This window comes from Anas acuta, chromosome 9 (assembly GCF_963932015.1).
Source record: "Anas acuta chromosome 9, bAnaAcu1.1, whole genome shotgun sequence".
Taxonomy (NCBI): domain Eukaryota; kingdom Metazoa; phylum Chordata; class Aves; order Anseriformes; family Anatidae; genus Anas; species Anas acuta.
In genome coordinates this window covers 22,272,765-22,293,668 of record NC_088987.1, presented here as the reverse complement: position 1 = coordinate 22,293,668, position 20,904 = coordinate 22,272,765, and the positions used below count along the sequence as shown (strand labels likewise).

Below are 20,904 nucleotides of genomic sequence, written 5' to 3'. Positions count from 1 at the left end.
CAGCTATATGGCTTTTAAGTTAATACACTCACTTGCCTGATGCCTCGTTAGGCACTTGTGAGAATCCTCTACAGAATGAAACCAACAAAATATTAAATATCTATAACATATAAGGAAATACTTTTTTATATATATTTTTCCTGAAAATATTTTCAACCTTCCTAACCCAGGGAAATTATAATGTATTGATTTATTTTGGGTGTACTGTCTCATCTGCCAAAAAGTTCTTAACTGTTCTTCATAAGTCTAAGGGCTTGTTTCAGGGGCATTTTCTTAATATTCATGATCACCACTGACACTATGCCCACAGACAGTTCTTCTGAAAGACCACACCATGGCCACTGACCTAGTGTTAATGTGTCACCAGGTCCACTCCAACCTTTTATGTTTTCTTTGCAGACCACACAACCATTTTAAAACTTATTTTTAAAGCCTGTTGCCAAAAGGAACAAGGTTTTTAGTCTTTCCTACTCCCAGTTCGTAAACTTCATGAACAACACCAAAAAGTTGTTTTTGACTTGTTCAATTTTTTATATTCATGTAGAACAGCTACTTAATGTTAACAATGCATTTCAAAATGTAAAAACATCCTGCTTTGGAAATAAAATCATAGGACACCCCAACATTCAAGAATTGATTCTTTTTTTTTTTTTTTTAATCAAAACCAGAATTTTCTAATGTTTTGGTATCAATACAAAAGGATAACTAGACAATTTTTTTGGCAAGAATTTTCTAGTCAACTGTACTTCCTGTTCTATGCACTTATCCTCCTGGTATGTCCTCACATTTATAATATCTATACAAGTTTTTCTTGGCCACATGGTATTTCATTCTGTTGTGAACATCGTCCCCCTCCCCAATGAAAATTGAAAGCAATCCAATTAATATCTTCTTTAAAGCCAAGGCTGAGTGATACAGTAAAATCAGACCACTAATGGCACAAATTATCCCACCTGGCAATCCTTCATTATTCTGCTCATCCTGCCAGCCTGGAGCAGATGCTTGCCTCCTTTCTGCACAGCCACCAGCACTCTGCAAGCCCGGCAGCGCTTCCGAGCACATGATGAGTGCTCAGGGCTTTCAGCAATGCGAGAGATGGCATCAGTGGCCAAACTATTGTACATACATAGCTGCCTGCTGTAGGCACCTCTCTCCTTGTAAACTGACTGTCATTTCAAAAAAGCCACTTGCTTCAGGAAGGACGGCAGTAAAACTCTTTTGCTGCCACTTAGCTATGCAGGCATTCTCTGCTTTCTTTTCCCTAAAGATGTCTCTTTGATTTGAAAATCACTATGTAAGCTAGGAGGTAGGAAGACATGGAATACTTTATTTTGTATGAAGTGCTAAATGACAGAAGACATAACCATTTGTTGATGCTCACAAAGCATTTTTTTGTCATAGTGTGGCAATTGCCAGGCCTCTTGTGTTGGAGACAGATGACCATGGAAAAGCCATTGGAGATGAAGCAGAGCACAGCGGAGGCACCTGGTCACAACACAGATGACACCTGCTAGTACGAGGGCTTTGTTGCAGAGGGAGGGAGAACAGAAACTATTCTCTAGTCCTGCTCTGATCTCATGAACAAACCAGTAAATAAGAACTTTATGGAGAGTCAAGATGTTCCATTCAAGATGTTCTATTACATATTTGTGGGTAAATATTTCCACTATTTTTTAAAGAAAATAAACCAAAGTACTGTTTTAAGATCCTGGTGCTTGGATGAATATTGAACTCAGCATACATTCTTCATCCTGAATTTATCATTAGTAAGTGTTCCCACGTGTTCTTAGGCCACAATGACACTCTCTAGTTAGGAGTTATGAGGAAGGTGATAATGTGAGAAAAATCAATAGTGTTATTTTAAAATGTTCAGCCATGAAAGAACAATCAACGCTTGAAAAGACCAGAAACAATCAATTTCAATGAGCAGTTAATATTAGGTAACAAGGCAGCAAAGCCATAGATAAAGATTAAACTGATGGAAAAGAATATTTAAGGCATTAATTAGATACACTAGAGCTTAATGCCCCCCAGAAGAGTTTTTAAAAGAAGGCTCTATCCTAAAGTTTCACAATCCTTTGCAGAACTGTATCAATCGAATAGCACATGACAAATGGGATGCTGAAAACTATTTTTTAAAACAATTATAATTTGTTAAACTTAAGTATATACTGATGGCTGGATTCTGCAAGAGTAGGTGATGACTGACAATCCTTTCCCCCTATGAAGGCAATATTGTACTCCCCAGAATAAAGATACTCACACACCTAAGTGCCTAAATCTATGGTAAGGTAAATTACATTGTTAGGATTTCGAGTTGGAGCTGTCCTAACATAAACACTATGACACCTTCTTACTGTGAAAGACATGAATGCCAAAAAAGCAGATGACCCTATTTTCTCATTCTTGTTCAGAGACGCTTGGAATCTGGTAACTATTTTCTTGTACTATATGCATACAGGTGGTATGTCCCCTCTTTGTCACGGCAAACCAATGTACATGTATTCTTTATTTCAGAGGCTTACAGGGGAGTTTTCAAGAGAAGAGAAGAATACCACAAGACATTAAAATAAATTAAAAAAAAAAAAAGAAAAAGAAAAAAAAGAGAGAGAAAGAAAGAAAAATAAACCATCTAATAGCAGGAATCTGTAAACCACCTGTAAGGTGCAGATAATAAAAGATGGGACTATATTTAGAAGTTGGGGGAAGGAGGCAACAGCATACTCAGGGCTGAAATCTCCAAAGTTTTAAATGTTCTCTGAAATACAGTGAGACAGGTTGTCACTGGACTCACATTAAGGCTTTGATTTACCCTTGACAGTATCAGACAGCCAATAACAGTCTACCCAAAGATAAATCAAACTGGTATAAAATAATCTCTGTCTAGAATAAATCTAAGAGTGCATTCCTCTTAGCTAGCACAGCAGTAAATGTAGCATTAATTATTCTTTGTTGTATTATCAAGTGCTCTTCAGTAGAGATACAATTTGAAGGACAGAGGACTCTTTGTCATAAGCAAAAATCCCAGGTCAGCATTTTGCCTGATTTCCTATTAGTTTGTCATGGAAACAGTATAAAAGTTTTCTAAGACATGCCTTGAACTAGCAGAACATGTAACAGCTATATTTCACCATACCAAGATTGTAGACAACCCTTCCCTCCCTCAGACTCACCAATGTCACTTCACAGAGCATTCATTTATCTTGTGGACATATAAAGGAAAACCTGAGCAAAAAGAACTATGTATTAATTCTATCTCAGAGAGAGGGGAGAAAGGTGATTTACCTGTGGTAGAAGTCTGTTAACAAAAACAGTTGTGTCTCTGTGGAAATGAAATAGGCAGTAAGAACTTTCTTGCAGAAGTACAGAAAGCCTGAGCTCAAATTTGCTTTCCTATGTTCCTGAAGGTGAGATTATGTTTAGATTATGCTAACTTGGATTAAAACTTGTCAAAATATGAAATTTCTTTTTGGTAGCAAGTCTTAAAATATCATGTGTATTTGAATGCCCAAACCAGATGGAAAGTAGAGGAATCTCAAATTTTTTGAAACAAAACATTTACATGAAGTGTTACTTAGTTCATTTCAAAAAATGTTATTACGAAGGGTTCTCAGCGTTTCTCAGATAGACGTTCAGAGTATTAATTCAGACAGCATACTAGAGATTTTTACATCTCTCTGTATCTACAAAAATACCATAAGTGATAAAACAGAGGAGAGCCTCCGAGTAGAAATGAAATGCCAGCAAGAGTACAAGGCAGCGTGGTAACTGGTCAACGTGGTAACTGGTCAAATCCCTAGTACCCTCCAGTCCATAGCACTAAATCCCTGACACGCGTTGGTAAAATCATTCTAGAATCATCTGTGGTAACTATGTGCAGTACCTGTTTCTGAAGTGCTTACAGCGATACCCTGGTCACACACGAAGGCACACACAGGAATGCGTACAGTGCCAGAGCAGCCCCTGATCTGGTATTCCCTTGAGAAGTCTGGGTGGGCTTTCCCTCAAAGATACATCCACTTTCAGCTTTCCATTCCTCAAAGTGATTCTGCAAATCCAGAAGAGTGCTGCAAGATGCTCTAAACAGGATATTCAGGGTCTAGGAGATGCCTAATTACCCTTCTAGATGTTCATTTTCAAACATTTGACTCAGTGTACAGTACCGCAGGTTTTCCCCTGCTGACCACACTCTCCTTGTCTTACATTGGCAGGTTCTGATCGAGGTATTGCTTGCAGCCTCGAATACCCTGAACACATTGGATTTCAGTTATTTTGGATATTTCATCCCTTCTTTTGTGGTACCACTAGATTATGTGCCTTTAAGAAGTTAGGCCAGACATACTGTCACAATCGTCAAGGAGAGAAATGGCCACAACATAGCAGGAAAGGCTTACAGATGCTGTGTGCAGAAATTTCAATTGGAACAATTCAGAGGGTGAAGCAACATCTCCACAGTTCATATGGTTATAACAGCACAGCAGAAATGTATGCCAGGAGGACACAATGTTTTCCCCTGGTGCATTCATTCTTTTGAATCAGTCTTTGTTTTTCATTCCTGCTTGACTTTCTTCCACTGCATGAAAATACACAAAAGAGGCCTCATATCTATATTGTTCTGAAATCTCTCAATCTTCATGTCAGTCTAGAACAGCATCTGCTGCTGCCTAGCCCAGAAACCAGCATCCAGGGGATGATGAAACAGATTGGGGCGGACACAACCTTACAGCCTGCTGCAAATCACTCATGACAAATTTTGCATGGAGACCTCATTATGGCTCCGCTTCCCAAACACATTGCTCCCAATGCCACAGGGTGTGCCAGCACAGCCCAGCTCACCACAGCCACCTGCAGGCAAGTGCCATCAGCCCTGCTGGAGCTCACTGCCCTACGATCTGACACACCAGGCAGTGTTCGGCCAGGCAAACACTTGCCATAGAGAATTTATCCTGTCAGGTTATTGCATATGTAGTTTCTGTCACTATATCACGACCTTTCTCACACACAGGATAGGAGCCAGGGGAAAGAACGTGTTGGGTTCAAACTTCTTGGATGGACCACACAGCAGAAACTCAGGTGAGACCAAAAGCCAGGCAGAAAGTGAATGCCTCTACACTAGAGATTCAGTTGCTGTGTTTACAAGAACAACTAACAAAAAAAAAAAAAAAAAAAAAAAAAAAAAAAAAAAAAAAAAACCCTGAAGAACTTAGGAAGGAAAAGAGCTCTTTGATGGGAGCTGAATTCCACAGGAGTTACTTTGAATTACACCAGCCAGCTGGAGACCCAGGGAAGGCTGATTTTCCATTGCCTGGCACCTTGTAGAATCATTTACACTCTTCAAGTGGACATAAAAACGTTACCAACCATAACAGCACCGTTTAACACCCACTTTGCAGAGGTGCTAATGTCTAAACAAAGTATAAGGTCATAGAGCACACGGCCCAGAGAAATTCAATTAGGAGTGGTGGCTGAGGAAGTGCAGGCTCCCCTCCTGCACTGACAGCCAGGGCGTGCCTCCCCCACTTCCCCAGGCACTGCACCACCTTTCTGCGGGAACACGGCACAGCGGTCAAATAATTTTTCTGAGTTTACCTTTTGGTGGGTGTCGTACATGCTGGTGAACTGCACCCCTGTGATCTCCCGTCATCTGGGGTGATGCTTCTGAGGTGGCCACAGTGCTTTGCTTGCTTCCACGTCAGCCAGCACAGGGCCTGTCCCCACAGGAAACATCCAGAAGGCCGCCATTATCTGAAATGAGAGCGCAGGAGGGAGGTTGGGACGCTTGCTCAAGATGGCGGGCATGACCCACAGGAATCTCGTCAGCCCAAAGCCTGCTTGGCACACCTGAACATGGGGTAGCTGTGCCCTTGCTTGTCTCACAGACTGAAGACCAGAGCTCTGGCTGCTGGCTCACCTCGGTGGCTTTCTTGCACTGAAGCCTGATGTTTACCACTTACCACCATTTTCCCAGTTATTTCTCACTCCCTAACTCCAACCGCCACACTCCCGCAACCTGCGTTGTGAGACCCAGCCTGTGTGAAAGCAAGAGAGCCCGTCCCTCATGGTGGGGCCTGAGCTGCTTCCCTCTGTCCTCTGCAGGCTGGGGCCCTTCTGTGGTGGCCACCTCACACCTTTTCATCTTCCTGAAATGCCTGGATTTTTATTTATTTATTTATTTATTTATTTATTTATTTATTGTTAACATAACCTTGAGGCAGCAGTTTTATTTTTATTTTGGTTATATCAGTAAAGCTGTACATCTATAAATGTGAAGGGGTTTAATCCAATGCATTTCACGTTTCTCTAAAGGATTTAGAAAACATTTCTGCTAAATTCAAACTGCATCTCAGAGTAAATCATGTATTCTGGTAAAATGATCCAGTCACATATTATGGCTGTATTTGGATCAAGTGAAGCCTCTGAGCACCTGGCCCAGTCATGCCAGAAGCTCATGTACCACCACTGGCCCCCAGAAGGGAAAGCGACCCAGCTTCCTGAGGAGCCCAACCCCAGAAGCCCATCCCCTCCCAAATCCCATCATCTCCTGTCATCCCAGTTGATGTACCCTGCACAACCTCCTACAATGCCCCTGCTCCTCAGAGGCTGCAGTGAGCTCCCAGCAGGTTTGTCACCCATTTTGCTGCCTCCAACCCCAGGGCCAGGCACAGAGCAGGAAGGTGCCCAGCCCACACCCATACCTTGCTTGAAGGTGAAGCTCTTGGACTCCTCTGCCAGCTTCCTTGGGGCTAGGAGAGGTAGGTAGAGCTCCTGAGCCACTGCTGCGGGCTGCTCATGGCGCAAGAGATGTGCAAGAGCTGGCGGAGAAGGTGTGTGGGAAAAGTTGTCCTTAGTTTTAATATACTTCATTTTACTTCCTCCTGGCCTGTGTTGATGTCCTGCCAGCTGCAGTCAGAGAACCTGTCCCCTAATGCCTACTCTTTCTATTCCTCCACCCAAAGTTGCTTTTGGGATGAGGATGTTAGAGCCCAGGACAAATGAGACCACCAGCCTAGCCATTAGCTTCACCGCTGACTGGCTAGTATGCCAGTAGCCATGGCCCAGTATGTAGCTTCTCAGTACGTCCAAGTTTTTTCCACTCTTTTTAGGCATATCTGAATCCCCTCATAAAACTTGCTGTATATACACTTGGAGCAGCAGCAATAAATGCTATTATTTAAAATGAAATTAATGATGTTTCCTGCTCCTGCTTTCTTTGTACATTTTCATGAAAGGTTAGCGAGCATGGAGACAGCTGAGAACAGAGTACAATATTAAAAGGAACAAAAGAGGAGAGGGGAACTCTCACTGGTACCTACAAATATATTTCCCAAAGAACACCATGAAAGAAATGATTGAGACAGAAAGAAAGAAAGAAAGAAGAGGATGAAGAAAGATGAGAATATGCCACAGGTGGGAAGAGCATGAAAACAATCACCCATCATTGTGCCAAAAATCTCAATTAATAGGCGACAGGTATGTAATTTTGTTTTAAAGGCAAAACTGTATCATAAAAGAGATGTTGGCAGGTTTAGAAAACAAATGCCAAATGTGTTCAGTCTTGCCTTTGAGCAGTGTTTCTTTTCAGTTGTCTTTAGTTTTTGTAAATTTTATTTAGTTTCCTGCAGTTCCCTTGCCAGCTCTGTCAGCTCTGGCCATAGATCTGAGGGATGTTGGCCCATCGCTCCTCTAACGGCTGCTTGACTTCTCCGCTTTGCTCAGGGCAGGTTACTTGTTCCCCAGCAAGACAGGCCCCTGCCTGCTTTAATTGCTTCACAGCCACTCTGGCACCAGCTAAGGTCACTCTGAATGACTGCAGCGAAGAAACAGCAGTAACTCCAGCCAGTGTTATTGTGACAGCTTTTAAAATGCAAAGGGAGCAGAGACCCAAGATGTAGCACTGCAGACACCTTTCAACTTTCAAATAAACTTAGAGAAAATGCAAGTGTAAAACTCAACCATTGCTTTTTATGGTCTTGTCTCCTTTTAATTTAAACCTCTTCTGTTTAAGAAACAAAGGCACATAGAAAGTGTTTTTGCAGTGGCAAAGGAAGCCAATGCACATATTCTAAATAGGAAAAAAACAGTCTGATTTTGCCCCAGATTTATGCTCCTTGCTGCATTTGGCAATCTTCCCCCTTCATTCCTTCTCTGGTTCAGTTGTCACTGCCTCCAGCAGTGGTCAGGCATGGCATGGGGAGGGCATGGATGTTGGGGGCATACTGGAAGGTCTTTAGAAAGGAGCTAGGAGGCTGGACTTTGTGAACTGTCCCGCAGAAAAGAACAGACCACAATCTGACTCTTAAACTGACAGAAAAATCCCTTGTCCTCTTTTAGGCATGGAGATCTTTGGAGAAATCCTTGAAAAACCTTGTTCTGTTCATTTCTAGTCATCACTGTAAGATTTCCCTGTAAAATACCAAGCCTAGGACAAAAGGCTGCAGTTTGCAGTTTGCAGCTTGCAGAGGGTGAGTCACTGTGAACATCCGTGGCAGTGGCTGCAGAGGAAGAGGAGCAGAAGGAGGTAGTGAAGCTCTTCAGCTGTTTCACAGGCATTAGCAGTGGGGTTGCTGCTGAAGAGGCTGTGCCTCAGGGAAAGCATGTGGGTCCAGGAGGAGGAAAGCTCTTGGAAAGCACATTTTGGATATCTGCAACCTGATTCAGAATCCATTCCAGAAGACAACCAAAAGAGTCCCACTAGATTAGTTCTGCATACAGATACATGCAAACATGAATAATGCAGCACTGGTGTCAGTGATACAGAAAGAACATTACTGCTCCTTACTGGCTTATTTTTTAAATAGTTGCTTACTTGCTCTTGGAAACTTCATATTATAAAATCTCATCTCAAAAATTTAGGATGGGAGATTCTCAGTTGCAGAATCCAGTCTACAAAACTTCAACAAAATCCATGAAATGAAAAACAACACTAGAAGATCAGTATCATTTGCAAGGTTGTACAGGTTGTACAGGTGCTCTCCTTCCTCCACAGCTCCTCTCCTGACCCCACTGCCCCATGGAAGTCTGCTGGTAGGACTGGGATTTACATCCCAGTAGGAGTAAAGCTTCTGGCTGGATCCACATGAAATTACACTGACTTTTAGATAGTTTTTTTAGAGCTTTATGGAGTATGTGATGTGTCCTTCTCCCCTTAGTGGATATTCTACAAATGGGGATCTCCAGAGAAGAGTCTTTGATGTGACCATCTTCTGTCCCAAACTCTGATAAGCACTTGAAGAAAAAACTTCTGGATGCTCTTCAGAAAAATCTTATCCTGATCATTTACTAGAGGATGGCACTCATGGCATTAGATGCAACCAGGCATGTCTTGCAAATACTAACCTATTAAAGCAATTCATTGATTTCCCTCAACAAATGATGCAATTACGAATGTGCCTATGGAATTCTATGAATACACATCTATGACTTGATTTTCCTTCCAAGGAAAATCTCTGCCTTCTCTGCCTAGTCCCTAGTGAACAACACAGCTTTAAGATGAAACCACCAAATGAAAATGAACAGCCAAATATTTTAAACTATTGCTTTTTATTATAATTACACTGGAGCACAAATAAATAAGCACTAAAATATTGTAAAATATTGTCAATGCACTAAAGAAAGCAGAATTGATCTTCAAACAACATCTTATTACTTCAGAAGTATCAAAGTACATTTAATTACATCTTACCTAAAAAAATCAAGTACAAAAATGAAAAGAAAATTAATATGTATTTATACTGTGTATATAGAAACGGCTAGTAATATATGATTACAGTTAGCCTCTAGCTACTCCTTACTCCTACACAATCTCAGGCACATACCTGACAATTTCTAATGAAATATGAAAAAAAGCAACATGACATTCAATTTTAAGATATTGGTAAATGTATTACATTGGAATGAACACAGAATGATTTCATTTTATTTAAAAACCCTGTCATTTAAAAACATAGTGCTGTTGTCCACTTAAAAAGAAACCCAAACAAACAAACAAAAAAAACCATACCATTTTATACCATTTGCTTTAATTTGTCATAAGGAGCAATAAAGTAGACATACATTGGCTAATATACGTAAACACATTTTTAGTGCAAGAATAACAAGACCTGTGACTTTACTGTGCTTTCTTGAAATCACAGTGCACTTTACACAAATTGCTACACAATAATGTTTAACTTCAGGAGTTTAAAGCAAAATAAGTGCATACCAAACAATTTCATATATACAGTCTTCATAAGTGTGTGTATATATGTGATCTGTATGTATATACAGATTGCATATTTATACAGACTACAGCTTCAATGAGTGCGTGTAACTAAGCACTGTCATTCACCCTGTGACACAGAAACTGCTGAGACAATAGGTGACTTGGGAAATGTGTGAACAGCATTTCGACAGCACGCTCTGGGCAGTACGACACACCTTTTACTCAAGCGATGGGGTGAGCCAGCAATCACCGGACAGAAGGAAACGCTTGTCGTGCCCAGGTCTGTCTGTGACCTTTGGAAATCACTCAGCCTGAGCCTCACTCCCCTCATGATTCTCGCAAGCGTGAGGTTCAGTCCACATTTCTAAAGTGCTTGGAAGGTAAGTGCTAAGTTATATTTTACTTTTTCATGTGGTGTCACAATTTAAAACAAAAAGCCATTGTTTCCATGGGATACAATGGAGGTCTGGAAGCACATGGGCAGTTATTTAAGGACAACATAAATAGCATTGAGTAATAGAAGCAAAACATTGAGTGGCTTTTATGGCAGGCTGAATGTACAAGCAAGTCTGTTTACGACAAGAATGCTTCAATTCCCTGATCATTATTCCTATTACGCGTTGATATGAAAAGGACACAACATGAACAAACACTATTAAACACAGTAACTGTTCACATTAATGTTTGCCATCCTCCAAAGGGTTTGACACCGCAACGCCCGAGCATACCCATGGGTCTGGACTGCAAAGCCAGTGCTTCGGCAGAGCTTTGAAGTGACTGCTCCGGGAGGAGAGCAGCGCGGAGAAGAAGTACCGGGACTGCCTGAATGCTGGCTTTGCTTTTGTTGCCAGAGATTTAGTGCAGCGGAGGGAAAGGGTTGAGCTGAGTATTTCACACATGGTTATGAGAAGTTCTTCTCTTGCCACATAACAAGGAAGACAAAGCATAAACGCTTTCTGAACAATGAACCTGTTATCTCAACAGATTTCTCACGACCAACAAGTCGTCTTCTTTCCAGGAGATTCTGGAACTTTGCGAGATCTCTTGAGTTTTTCTTCTGCCATTTTCTTTCTTTAAAAAAAGAGAATAAGCAGAATGTACAGTTGGTGTCGTGGATGTAACATGTATTCAAAGATTCCTTCACAGCCTCTGGAGTTTTTCATTTCTTCTGTCATTTGGGCTGTGAGGGGCTCTTTAAATCTGCATTTCAATTGCATACCCATTCCAGCCACTGTATATTCATAACACACACAAATATTTAATGCACACATCTATGCGTATAAATAGAGAGATACATGCATATATACATATATATGTGTGTATACATATGCATATATACATACACAATAATGCTAATATACATACACACATATAAACACACACTTTATCTTTTACAGAAATCTCAGTTTGGACATCAAAATATACATTAGTTAGTTATAAAATATTTAAAAACTTTATTTCAGAGGCTGAAAAGAAACTACTACTGATAAAGCATTACTCAAACTCAAACTTTAGCAATATAGATTACAAAAACCTTCTAAAATTTGATATTTTTGGTTTTTTTGATCAGCAATTACAGCTGTGGCAATGCTGTCAATAGAATTTCAAAGAAAAGCCAATATAACAAGAAGTTTCAAACAACACACCTTTTCTTCTCAGAGAATATAATACTAAAATGATTGTTTTAAAGAGGAACTTTTGTGCTACCAAATTTCAGACACATAGAAATTTAAATATACAAAATATATGCCATAGATTTTTTTTTTCCATTCCACAATTCCACAGCAGTACAAGTTTCCCTCGTTCTCAACAGCTTCTTTTGGAAGATTTTTCACCTCATAGATTTCACCCTCATAATCAGCATAAGCCATCTTTTTCTCCCGTTAAAACCAGGAGGTCATAATTCTTTGGTCATGACATAATATTCTGTTAAAGTGGGTGTGATATAATACAAGATTGTAAGCCAATTGCAGAGGCAGCCAGGGAGATGACGTGGCGTACCTGGGAGGATGGATATATGGCCTCTGCTCCCAAACCACATGAAATCGAGGGAGATCTCCCTACCAGCTTTTGGGGGTCTGAATGCCAGCCTTCATAGGTAACACAAGGTAATCTGACACAGGACGTGTTGCTGGATTTAAAACTAATAAACATGTAAACAGGTTTTGTCACCTTTATTTTCTGGACCAAAGACAAAAATGCGGACAGGAGCCGTGGCTGCAGGGCCACGGCCTTGACCTGCTAACGACTGGGGCTCCTCGCCACGGGCTGTACAACGCTCAGTCACAGTGAACCATGGTCTCCGCTAGCCAGCTGAAGGTCATGAAGGAGGAGTTTCTGTTGCAGGCTTTTCTGCAGAAAATTTAGTTTCCCTTCTTGGCCAAATAATTATAGCTGGAGATTTTAATAACTGATTAGGATAAAACCAAGGGCAATTTATGTGATTACGAGAAAACTGATACAGAACAATTCGTGTTGTAAATGCAACTTGGGCATCCACATCAAGCACTTGTATTTGCATTGCTTGCAGTTTTGTTGTTTCCCACCAAAACTCTCTCCCTTGTCCAGCCCTCCCCCAAAACAGCTAAGGATGTCTAATGAGCACAACTCTAGGTAACTTCTACAGCCCTAGCACCGAGTTGTTTTGTACATTGTCATGTTAAACAAAAGGTACAACCACATGCTTTGTACAGAGTCCAAATCTAGGCAGGTAAGAGAAATAAAATGGTGGAAGGGGGTCAGGGGAGAGCGTTAGAATACCACATAGAAAATAGTTAATAAAACAGTATAACAGTAACATTATATAGTAAAATTCTTCATAAATTTTTTTGAATTTATAGATATATATATATTTAAGCAGTGTCATTAGTTTGGGTGTTTTCAATATATCGGCAAAATATTTACATTCTGATATCTTCTGGATCCAAAAAAAATCCTGGATAAATACGTATGCCTTAATCCAGTCAGAAACTTAAATCTCTCTCTTGATTGACAGGTGAGCACTGTATGGGTGTGTTTTTCCCTAGGAAGTTCACCACCTGCAGGTAAGTCTTACGTTAGAGCCTTTGCCTTATTAAGAAAGCTGGCTACCTGTGCATGGTGCAACATGGTGGAGAGGGCATCCTCCACATGCCTGTCAAATTGCAGTGTCCCAGAAAACAGTCTGTTGTTTGGAGTAAGGAGGAGGGCTGTATTTCTTGGTCCCGGTATTCTTTTTCCAACTCGGCAAAATAGGCATGCTGTCCTGTTTGCAGAGTCCTTTTTCTGATTTCTGTCGAGCTTTTATTTCTTTGCAGAGGCAACGTTTTTTCTCAATCATATCCAGCATTGTATGGTCCCCTTGCAACCACTGCATGCACGTCACCTGTTAGGGGGAAAAAAGGATAGAAAGAAAGGAAAGAGAAGAAAAGCATACAAATAACTATTTGGCCATGAATTGATGACATCGTTTCTTTCCAAGTTAGCATTACTCTTGAAATACTCTCATTTGTCTCACAAACAAAAAATCTCTATGCCAACAACAGAAACAAAGTCAGTCTTCACTTCTAACTACTACCCTACGGGGAAAAAAATGGTAATAAAAGGTCCCCTTTCTAACTTCTCCAGAGCACTGAAAGCTAATAAAGATAAATGTTTTCAGCAAACTAGCACTACTTGGATTTTAAATGATGGAATAGATATTAAAAAGGCACATGGATCTTAACAATGTCCTTAAGTTGTGGAAATAAAAAATTCTATACACTCAAAACCATGTTTTATATTGCTTTCCAAATCCAATCTGTCACATTAAAAGCATGGTGTTAACACTAGTGAGTATCAAGCTAAATATAACTCCGTGTTTAATTTTTTTTTAAATGATTTAATGAACTCCATGCGAATTATATGGATTAACCTATCCTCCTCTATGATGATATTTCATTAACTGGAAAGCATCAACTGTTTAGAAACTCCATGTCTTCACACATGTAGAATATTTCAAAACATGATCCTGATCCAGAAAAAGAGGTTAGCATATGTTTAGTTGTAAGTATATGTCACAGCCCCGCCAAAGCCTGAGAAAGTGGCTTCATTAGAGTTCAGTGGGGTGCTCACATGATTGAAAATGTGTGTGCTTTCAAATGCTTTAGACTGTAACTGAAATGCCAAATACTAAACTATCTTGAAAGGGCTTATCATATTTGGATCACACACTGTATACCTGCAGAACAGAGAACTTCCTCTGAGCACTTACTTGCAAATCTGAAGTGATTTCTTAAGTCTCCCAAAATCTACTTTCCACATTAGTCATAAATTAAGGATTTGTAAGTAAATGCATGCCATACATTTGCAGGGGCTGTCCAAGTACATCTCTGATCTTGTCATGCAAATGCACATGTACAGTAATACTTTGGCAGCATTTTATGATTCATGAAGGAAACGTGTGTTTATTATTAGGAGTCTGTGAGTATATTCAACAATGCATATACATTTCGATTACAAATCTGAAAATGCTAAGTGTGGGCATGCACCAAGTTCCTAGCACTGGGGATTGGTCTTAGAAGCCAAAAATGAAACTGTCATCGACTCCTACAGCTTTTGTGGTCAGCTTGAAATGCATTTATAGCATTTATAGATAATGTTCAGATTATAGTAAATAAAGCAAAAGGAATAAACGTGAACAAGAAAAAGTAAAAGCAAACCATGCAGCCAAACAGAAAAAAAAAAAAGAGAATAGAGAAATGTAGTTGTTTTTTTTTCAAAAACAAAACAAAACATGTAACAGAATGTTTTTAATGCCTGACACAGAATAAAAGAATTTCAGATAAAATTACCTTTCTTTATACTGAAACAAAAACAAGTTTACCTTGCCTTATACATTAAATAGTATTTTGGGTACCTTGCCTTATACATTACATAGTATTTCAGGTAGACCACAATAGGAACTTCACTCTCAAATGTTCTTAAGAATTTAGAGTTACAGGGGCAAAGTATCTGTAGGGTATCCTCCTGCACAGATGAACTAAAAGCCTTCTGGAAGCCCACCACGCCTGCTCTTTCTAATACCATCCTTGGGTTTCACCTCAGTGGTGATCTAATGCGGTGCAGGTGTGAGGCATGCCATCTGCCACGACCTTCAGACTTTCTCTCTTTAGGTGCCCAGGCCTGATCCAAAACTCACCGAAACGGAGAGACTCGCTCCTCCCCGCCCCCCGGGCGACTCCACGCATCTTTGGACGAGGCCCAGTGTGGGGCAGGTTTCCTGCCACGCTATTCATCGGTGACGTGTTACTACTTACGCAGCAGTGTCTTCGCTTTGGCTGGGTCCTCCTACGTGGGGCAGGACAGGGACAACACAAGTCTGCACACAATTCATTAAACACAACATGGACAACACACGGTGGCACACCGCCTTCTGGGCTGAACCTGAGAGCACCAGCACTCGAGTGCCGACTGCCCCTTGCAGACATCGGGAGCACCTTCTCCTCCACAACCATCCCGTCAGCACCCAGCACGCTAACACCAGCCCCTCACTGCCTGTGCTCACTTCAGTTCCCCCGCATCGCGAGCACGGCCCTGACACGTTCGACAGTGCGAGGTGCTACCTCTACGCCACCCATGCTCCTGCCATCGCACTATACACAGGGTGGCCAGCACAGCATCGTCTGGTAGCTAATCCTCTTCATGGGATGCAAGGGCTCGGAAGTGGGATTTTGACATGCTAAGCTCTAAAATACCAGTTGCAGCCTCCCAAAGATAGAAGTAGTGTTGCAGAATGTATCAGTTACACCAACACTCTGCTACCCCCTTAAACAACAGCCCCTAAAATAAACCTAAGTGTAGACAGCTCCCAAATCCTTTTTTATACTGGCCACCATATTGTGTAGCAGTTAGAGAATCACTTACTATGACAAATTTGAGTATTTCCACATTCCAGGACAGAGGTTTTTAAGACTGGTGGTTTTTTAAATGTTATTTTTGTTTGAGGGCTAAGCCTTCCATACCATACACAGGTATGACAATAATCATAGAATCATAGAAACACAGGGTTGGAAAGGACCTACAAGATCATCTAGTCCACCCATCCTCCTATCACCAATACTACCCACTAAGCTACTTGTATATCTTGTAGCACATTGTCCAGGCGTTTCCTGAACACCACAAGGGATGGTGACCACCTCCCTGGGCAGGCTGTTCCAGCACCTGACCACTCTTTGAGAGAAAAAGTGTTTCCTGATATCTAATCTAAATCTCCCCAGGTGAAACTTGTGGCCGTTTCCTCGAGTTCTATCTTTAGCTATCTGGAGAAGAGACCGACCCCCCTCCTCATCACGACCTCCCCTCAGCCTTCTCTTCTCCAGACTAAGCAACCCCAGCTCCCTCAGCTGCTCCTCAAAAGACTTGTGCTCAAGACTCCTCACCAGTTTTGTTGCCCTTCTCTGGACACGCTCCAAGGCCTCGATGTCCTTCTTGTAGTGAGGGACCCATATTGCTAATACGAAATCCCAAAGAGTCTTATCTAAATTTTCAGTGTCTGTTGGACAAACCGTGGGCACCAAGGCTCCCAAGCCAGCACAGCACTCAGCACAGCTGTGAAATCACAGCAGTAACCTTTGATGACTTCAGTAGGGCTACTACTGAGGTGTTTAAAGCTTAAGTGTTTAGCACTGTGGACTTAGGCCTAATCCTTTCTGTGACTGCTGAACTGATGGGGCTCACGCTTCACTCCAGTACTAATTCTTTTCATATCCTCCCTCCTTTCTGCCTTCAGCTGGCTCCTCTGGTCATGCACCAGGTTGTTAATATCACTGCTCTATCATAACAAAGGATTTATTTAATGTGAGAGACACACAAAAAAATAATGATGTTACAAGTTAATTTATAGAAAAAAGTAGAGCATTTGTACTATGCACAGCTATATGACTCTCCTGTTCCTGGAGGACCCCAGAGAACATGGGACCTGTACGCATCTGGCAGCATGTCAGAGCTTGGCTGCAGATGTGGATGTAGGCACACAGGCGCAAAACCCATCATGCTAGCAGCCAACGAGACACAGCACAGGAGAAGCAAAGTTGATTTTGACTGAAGAGTCTTGGCCCAAAGCCTGTTTTTACTGAAAAGGGAAGGACAAGGCAGCATCTACCATGAGGCCTGTAAGAACAGGAGGGCTCTCCTGACCACTCCGTATCAGGTGGATCAGGCTGCCACACAATCACTTATGAACTGTGAAATTTGCTGATTCTTCTTGTTAAAGTATCTGGGGCCTAAGACACAATTTATCTTCAAAATCAGAGAGAGCAAGGATTTTCCTCAAAAATCTTATTTAAAGCAAATGTTTGTTCCAAACTTAAACATCAGCAACAACAACAAACATCAAGAAACCTCTTCCACTACGCAAAAGTGAATTCTTCCACACAGTTTTAAACACCAAGTTTCTGAAAGGCCTTAGGAGATATCAATGTGTTGTCACCTTACTTTTAGTACCTGCCCTTATTCCTCTGATATTTTTATTCCCAAAACATTAGAAGTAACTTTTATGATGACCTGTTAAACACTCTCAGATTTTACATTGGCAGTGCCACAGAACAAGAAATAACATTATAAACCATCTTTCAATTAAGAAAAAGCAGTAACTCCAACAACTTTACACATCCTCAAAACATAATGCAAAATATTTCCTCTAAGAAAATCTTTCTGAGTAAAAGATGGAGTCCAAAAGATCACTCCCGGTGAATGTTTCAATGCTTTATGAAGATCTGAGAGACAAAAGAGACAAACTCTATCCATCACAGGAAGTGTGACTGGTGTATTTTTGTGTGTGTAGGTACCCCCATTAGCAACGGGCCTGTCTTTATTTCTTCTGACCTCACTGGACTGATATTTTGCATCATTCTAGAAATACATGAAACAGTCCCAAGGGTTTACAAATTTGTAGTTAAATTAGATTGCCCTGACCAAGATCACAGCACTGTCTTGGGGCAGTGGTTTGATGGGCAGAACACGTACAGCCCAACAGCTCTTAGAGGACAGGTCCTCCAAGCAGAGGGCAGTACGCTCCACAGCTCTCCACCACATCAGAACTTATTGAGAAAAACTCATAATCCTGGAGAAAACCCAGAAGATGCTTTGGGGAACAGGCAGTGACTTACGCTGCCAGGCCCAGCCTGGTGTCACAGCAGACTATTTCTATTTTCTCCTGCCCTGGCAGGGGCTCTGCCCTGGCTCTGGGCACCCCTACAGCTCTGGCAGAGCTATGCCAGCCCCAGCAGCCTGCACTTGCATTGCTCTGCCCATCAGGCAGGCAGTGGGTTCACAAAGTGCTCAAATGTGGATGTCTAAGCAAGAAACTTAAAACTAACATAATTCTTCCCCTTTTCTTAACTAAGCATAATTGTTTTGTTCAGCAAAGAGAATAACAGTCATGGATGGAAAAAAGGTAGAAGGAAATGTTCTCTAGTAACATGATTAAGCAGCTATTGATGGATGTGATTTTTCACACCTGCTAGCTGGAGTTACGAAGTACAGCAAACATCTTGCATCTCTTTGTTGGTGACAACTGAGAACACGGGATAGGACTTTCTGGCCCTTCAGGAATTGGACTTTCACCCGGAGGCCACAACGTGCCACACGAAGTGCACGAACGTAGTGCACAAGCAGTTCTTTGTGAGTTGCTAAACACATGCATGCTACTGAAGAAATATGCAACACCTTTGAGCTTCATACAAACCAAATGATCCCATACAGCACAGCCTTTCCACATGAAAAATACAAGGGCTGTGAAAAGAAAAATGTGGAAGCCAGACTGAAAATATAGAGTGAAATATCCTCAGCACCAGGCCTGGAACTCTGTTTCTTAAGTGTGATTAAATTTTACTTGCTTGTGTGTGACAGATAAAGAGATTCATAAATACGCAGATAAGGCTCTCTCTTGGGAAAAAGACTTATGTGCAATCTAAGTCCCACTCCTATCCTTTTGTCTCAAACTGAGCCCCATGAAAGATTAATCGTGAGCCCCAGGCTTGGGACAGGCAGGTGCCCTGTGCTCCTGCTGCACCGGGACAAGAGGAACAAGTGCAGGGTGTGATTCTGCTCGTCTGGACCCAAAGAGCATCGTCCTCGCTGTAGGGGCCTCTGCTCCCAACCTGGGGACTTCTCTGGAGGCAGGCCCAGCAGGTGAAGCACAGGTTGTAGGAATTCATGCTACTTCCCAGTCATGCTGAGAGGCATTTCAGGAAATGTTTCATTGAGAGGTGCAATACAGTTTCATAAGAGTGCCCATGAAAATATGTGCTGCTATAAATTCCATGGGGGAGGAGACTATTACTAGTCACAAAATTCAAAGATGTTGCCCATTTTCATTAATTTTTGAGCAAACTTTTCTAATATTTGAATTGACCACTCAGTATTTCATGTTCTGAACACTTCCATGAGTGTTTTCTTTTGTGGTGTATGAACCTTTAATAACCTAAAAGACATATTTTTCATTATATGAGGGCTTAGACAATACAAAATCCTATTCTAATGCTTTTCCTTGTGACATTTTAGCTAACAAGTTCCTGGTTTGCCGATTTTTAATGCTCCTGTTTTTTTGGAAGGTAAATCAGAAGCGATAAATGTGTCCCATGATACAGTGGTCCTTCCATAATTTGTTCCTAGTACTGTAGGTTCCCAATTACATTGCTGAAATTGTACGGATTATGGGGCTGAAGAAGACACTACTTTCTCCTGGACCTTTTGAGTGTCCTCCCTCTCCTACGGGACAGTTTGACTTCAATTCCAGGAACAATGGGAAAAACCACATCACACACGTGTGATTGTGGATGCCATACAAATACTCTTTTCTTCATGACAACTGCATACCATAGCTAAAATGAAAGCCAAAGAGCTGACATAAGGCTGTAACAAAGTGATCTTAAACAAATGAAAATTATACTGAAATAAAAAACATCATCGGCATTTGGAGGCTATTATTAGAAATGTCTCCAGTATCAGCACACAAAGTGAGCTATGAGCAGTGCAGTCTGTGAGCAGTGCTACACATCCCTCAGCAGAGCCAAGCATGCTGGTTTGCCTTGGCAGGCTACAACAAGTGAAGAAGAAAGGCTTTCTGAAAGCCACTTACCATCCTCTGGGAGGAAGAGGTACTCCCTCCCTCTTGCCTTTTCTCATACAGGAGTTTCCAAACTCTCTTTCCCACTGAAACTCTCGATGGCACTTGCTCTGATGCAGATGGGTCCCAGCCACCCAACCGGGCAAGGTATTTCCACGCAGGAGGACGACTCCTAGGAGGTAGCCGTGTGCCACGGGTGCAAGTGGCAGAGGGCCATGGTGAGTAGCAAGAGTTACTTCATGGAGTGTTATCTGATAGTCTTAATTTGATGTGGAGATCCTCTTAGCACACATGTGCAAAAGGGGAGTTGTCCAGTGCAGGAGTTCAGCATGAATCAGGTTTCAAAAGCTCTGAGCGCTGAGGACCTTGCTAGAAGCCAACAGGAATGTGCCCACTGGCTTCACGGGTCCAAGAATTCAACTACAGTTTGTTCAGACAAATAGTAAAAAACACTCAAACATTTTAAAAAGCCTTCTGAAAAGCAGTTGGAAAATGATGCCGGACAAGGTTTCTGGTGCTAACTGTGATCTATAAACATTGCACTGTACTTAAACGTTCCTAATTCCAGTGGCTGAAAAGCTGGTAAGCGAGGGTGAAGCTACAGGCTACATCTGCA

The 20,904-nt window shown here is 41.5% G+C and overlaps 1 protein-coding gene across 4 annotated transcripts in view; it reads right to left on the bottom strand.

Moving 5' to 3' along the window:
* Window positions 1-13,291: 13,291 nt before the first annotated feature.
* The window catches only part of NYAP2 (neuronal tyrosine-phosphorylated phosphoinositide-3-kinase adaptor 2), a 136,623-nt gene continuing 129,010 nt past the window's right edge, over window positions 13,292-20,904 (bottom strand). For all 4 annotated transcript variants that reach the window (XM_068692156.1, XM_068692157.1, XM_068692155.1 and 1 more), the window contains exon 8: window positions 13,292-13,565. In XM_068692156.1, coding sequence (XP_068548257.1) covers window positions 13,338-13,565 — 228 coding nt within the window. In that variant the 3' untranslated portion in view covers window positions 13,292-13,337. The remainder of the gene's footprint in view (window positions 13,566-20,904) is intronic.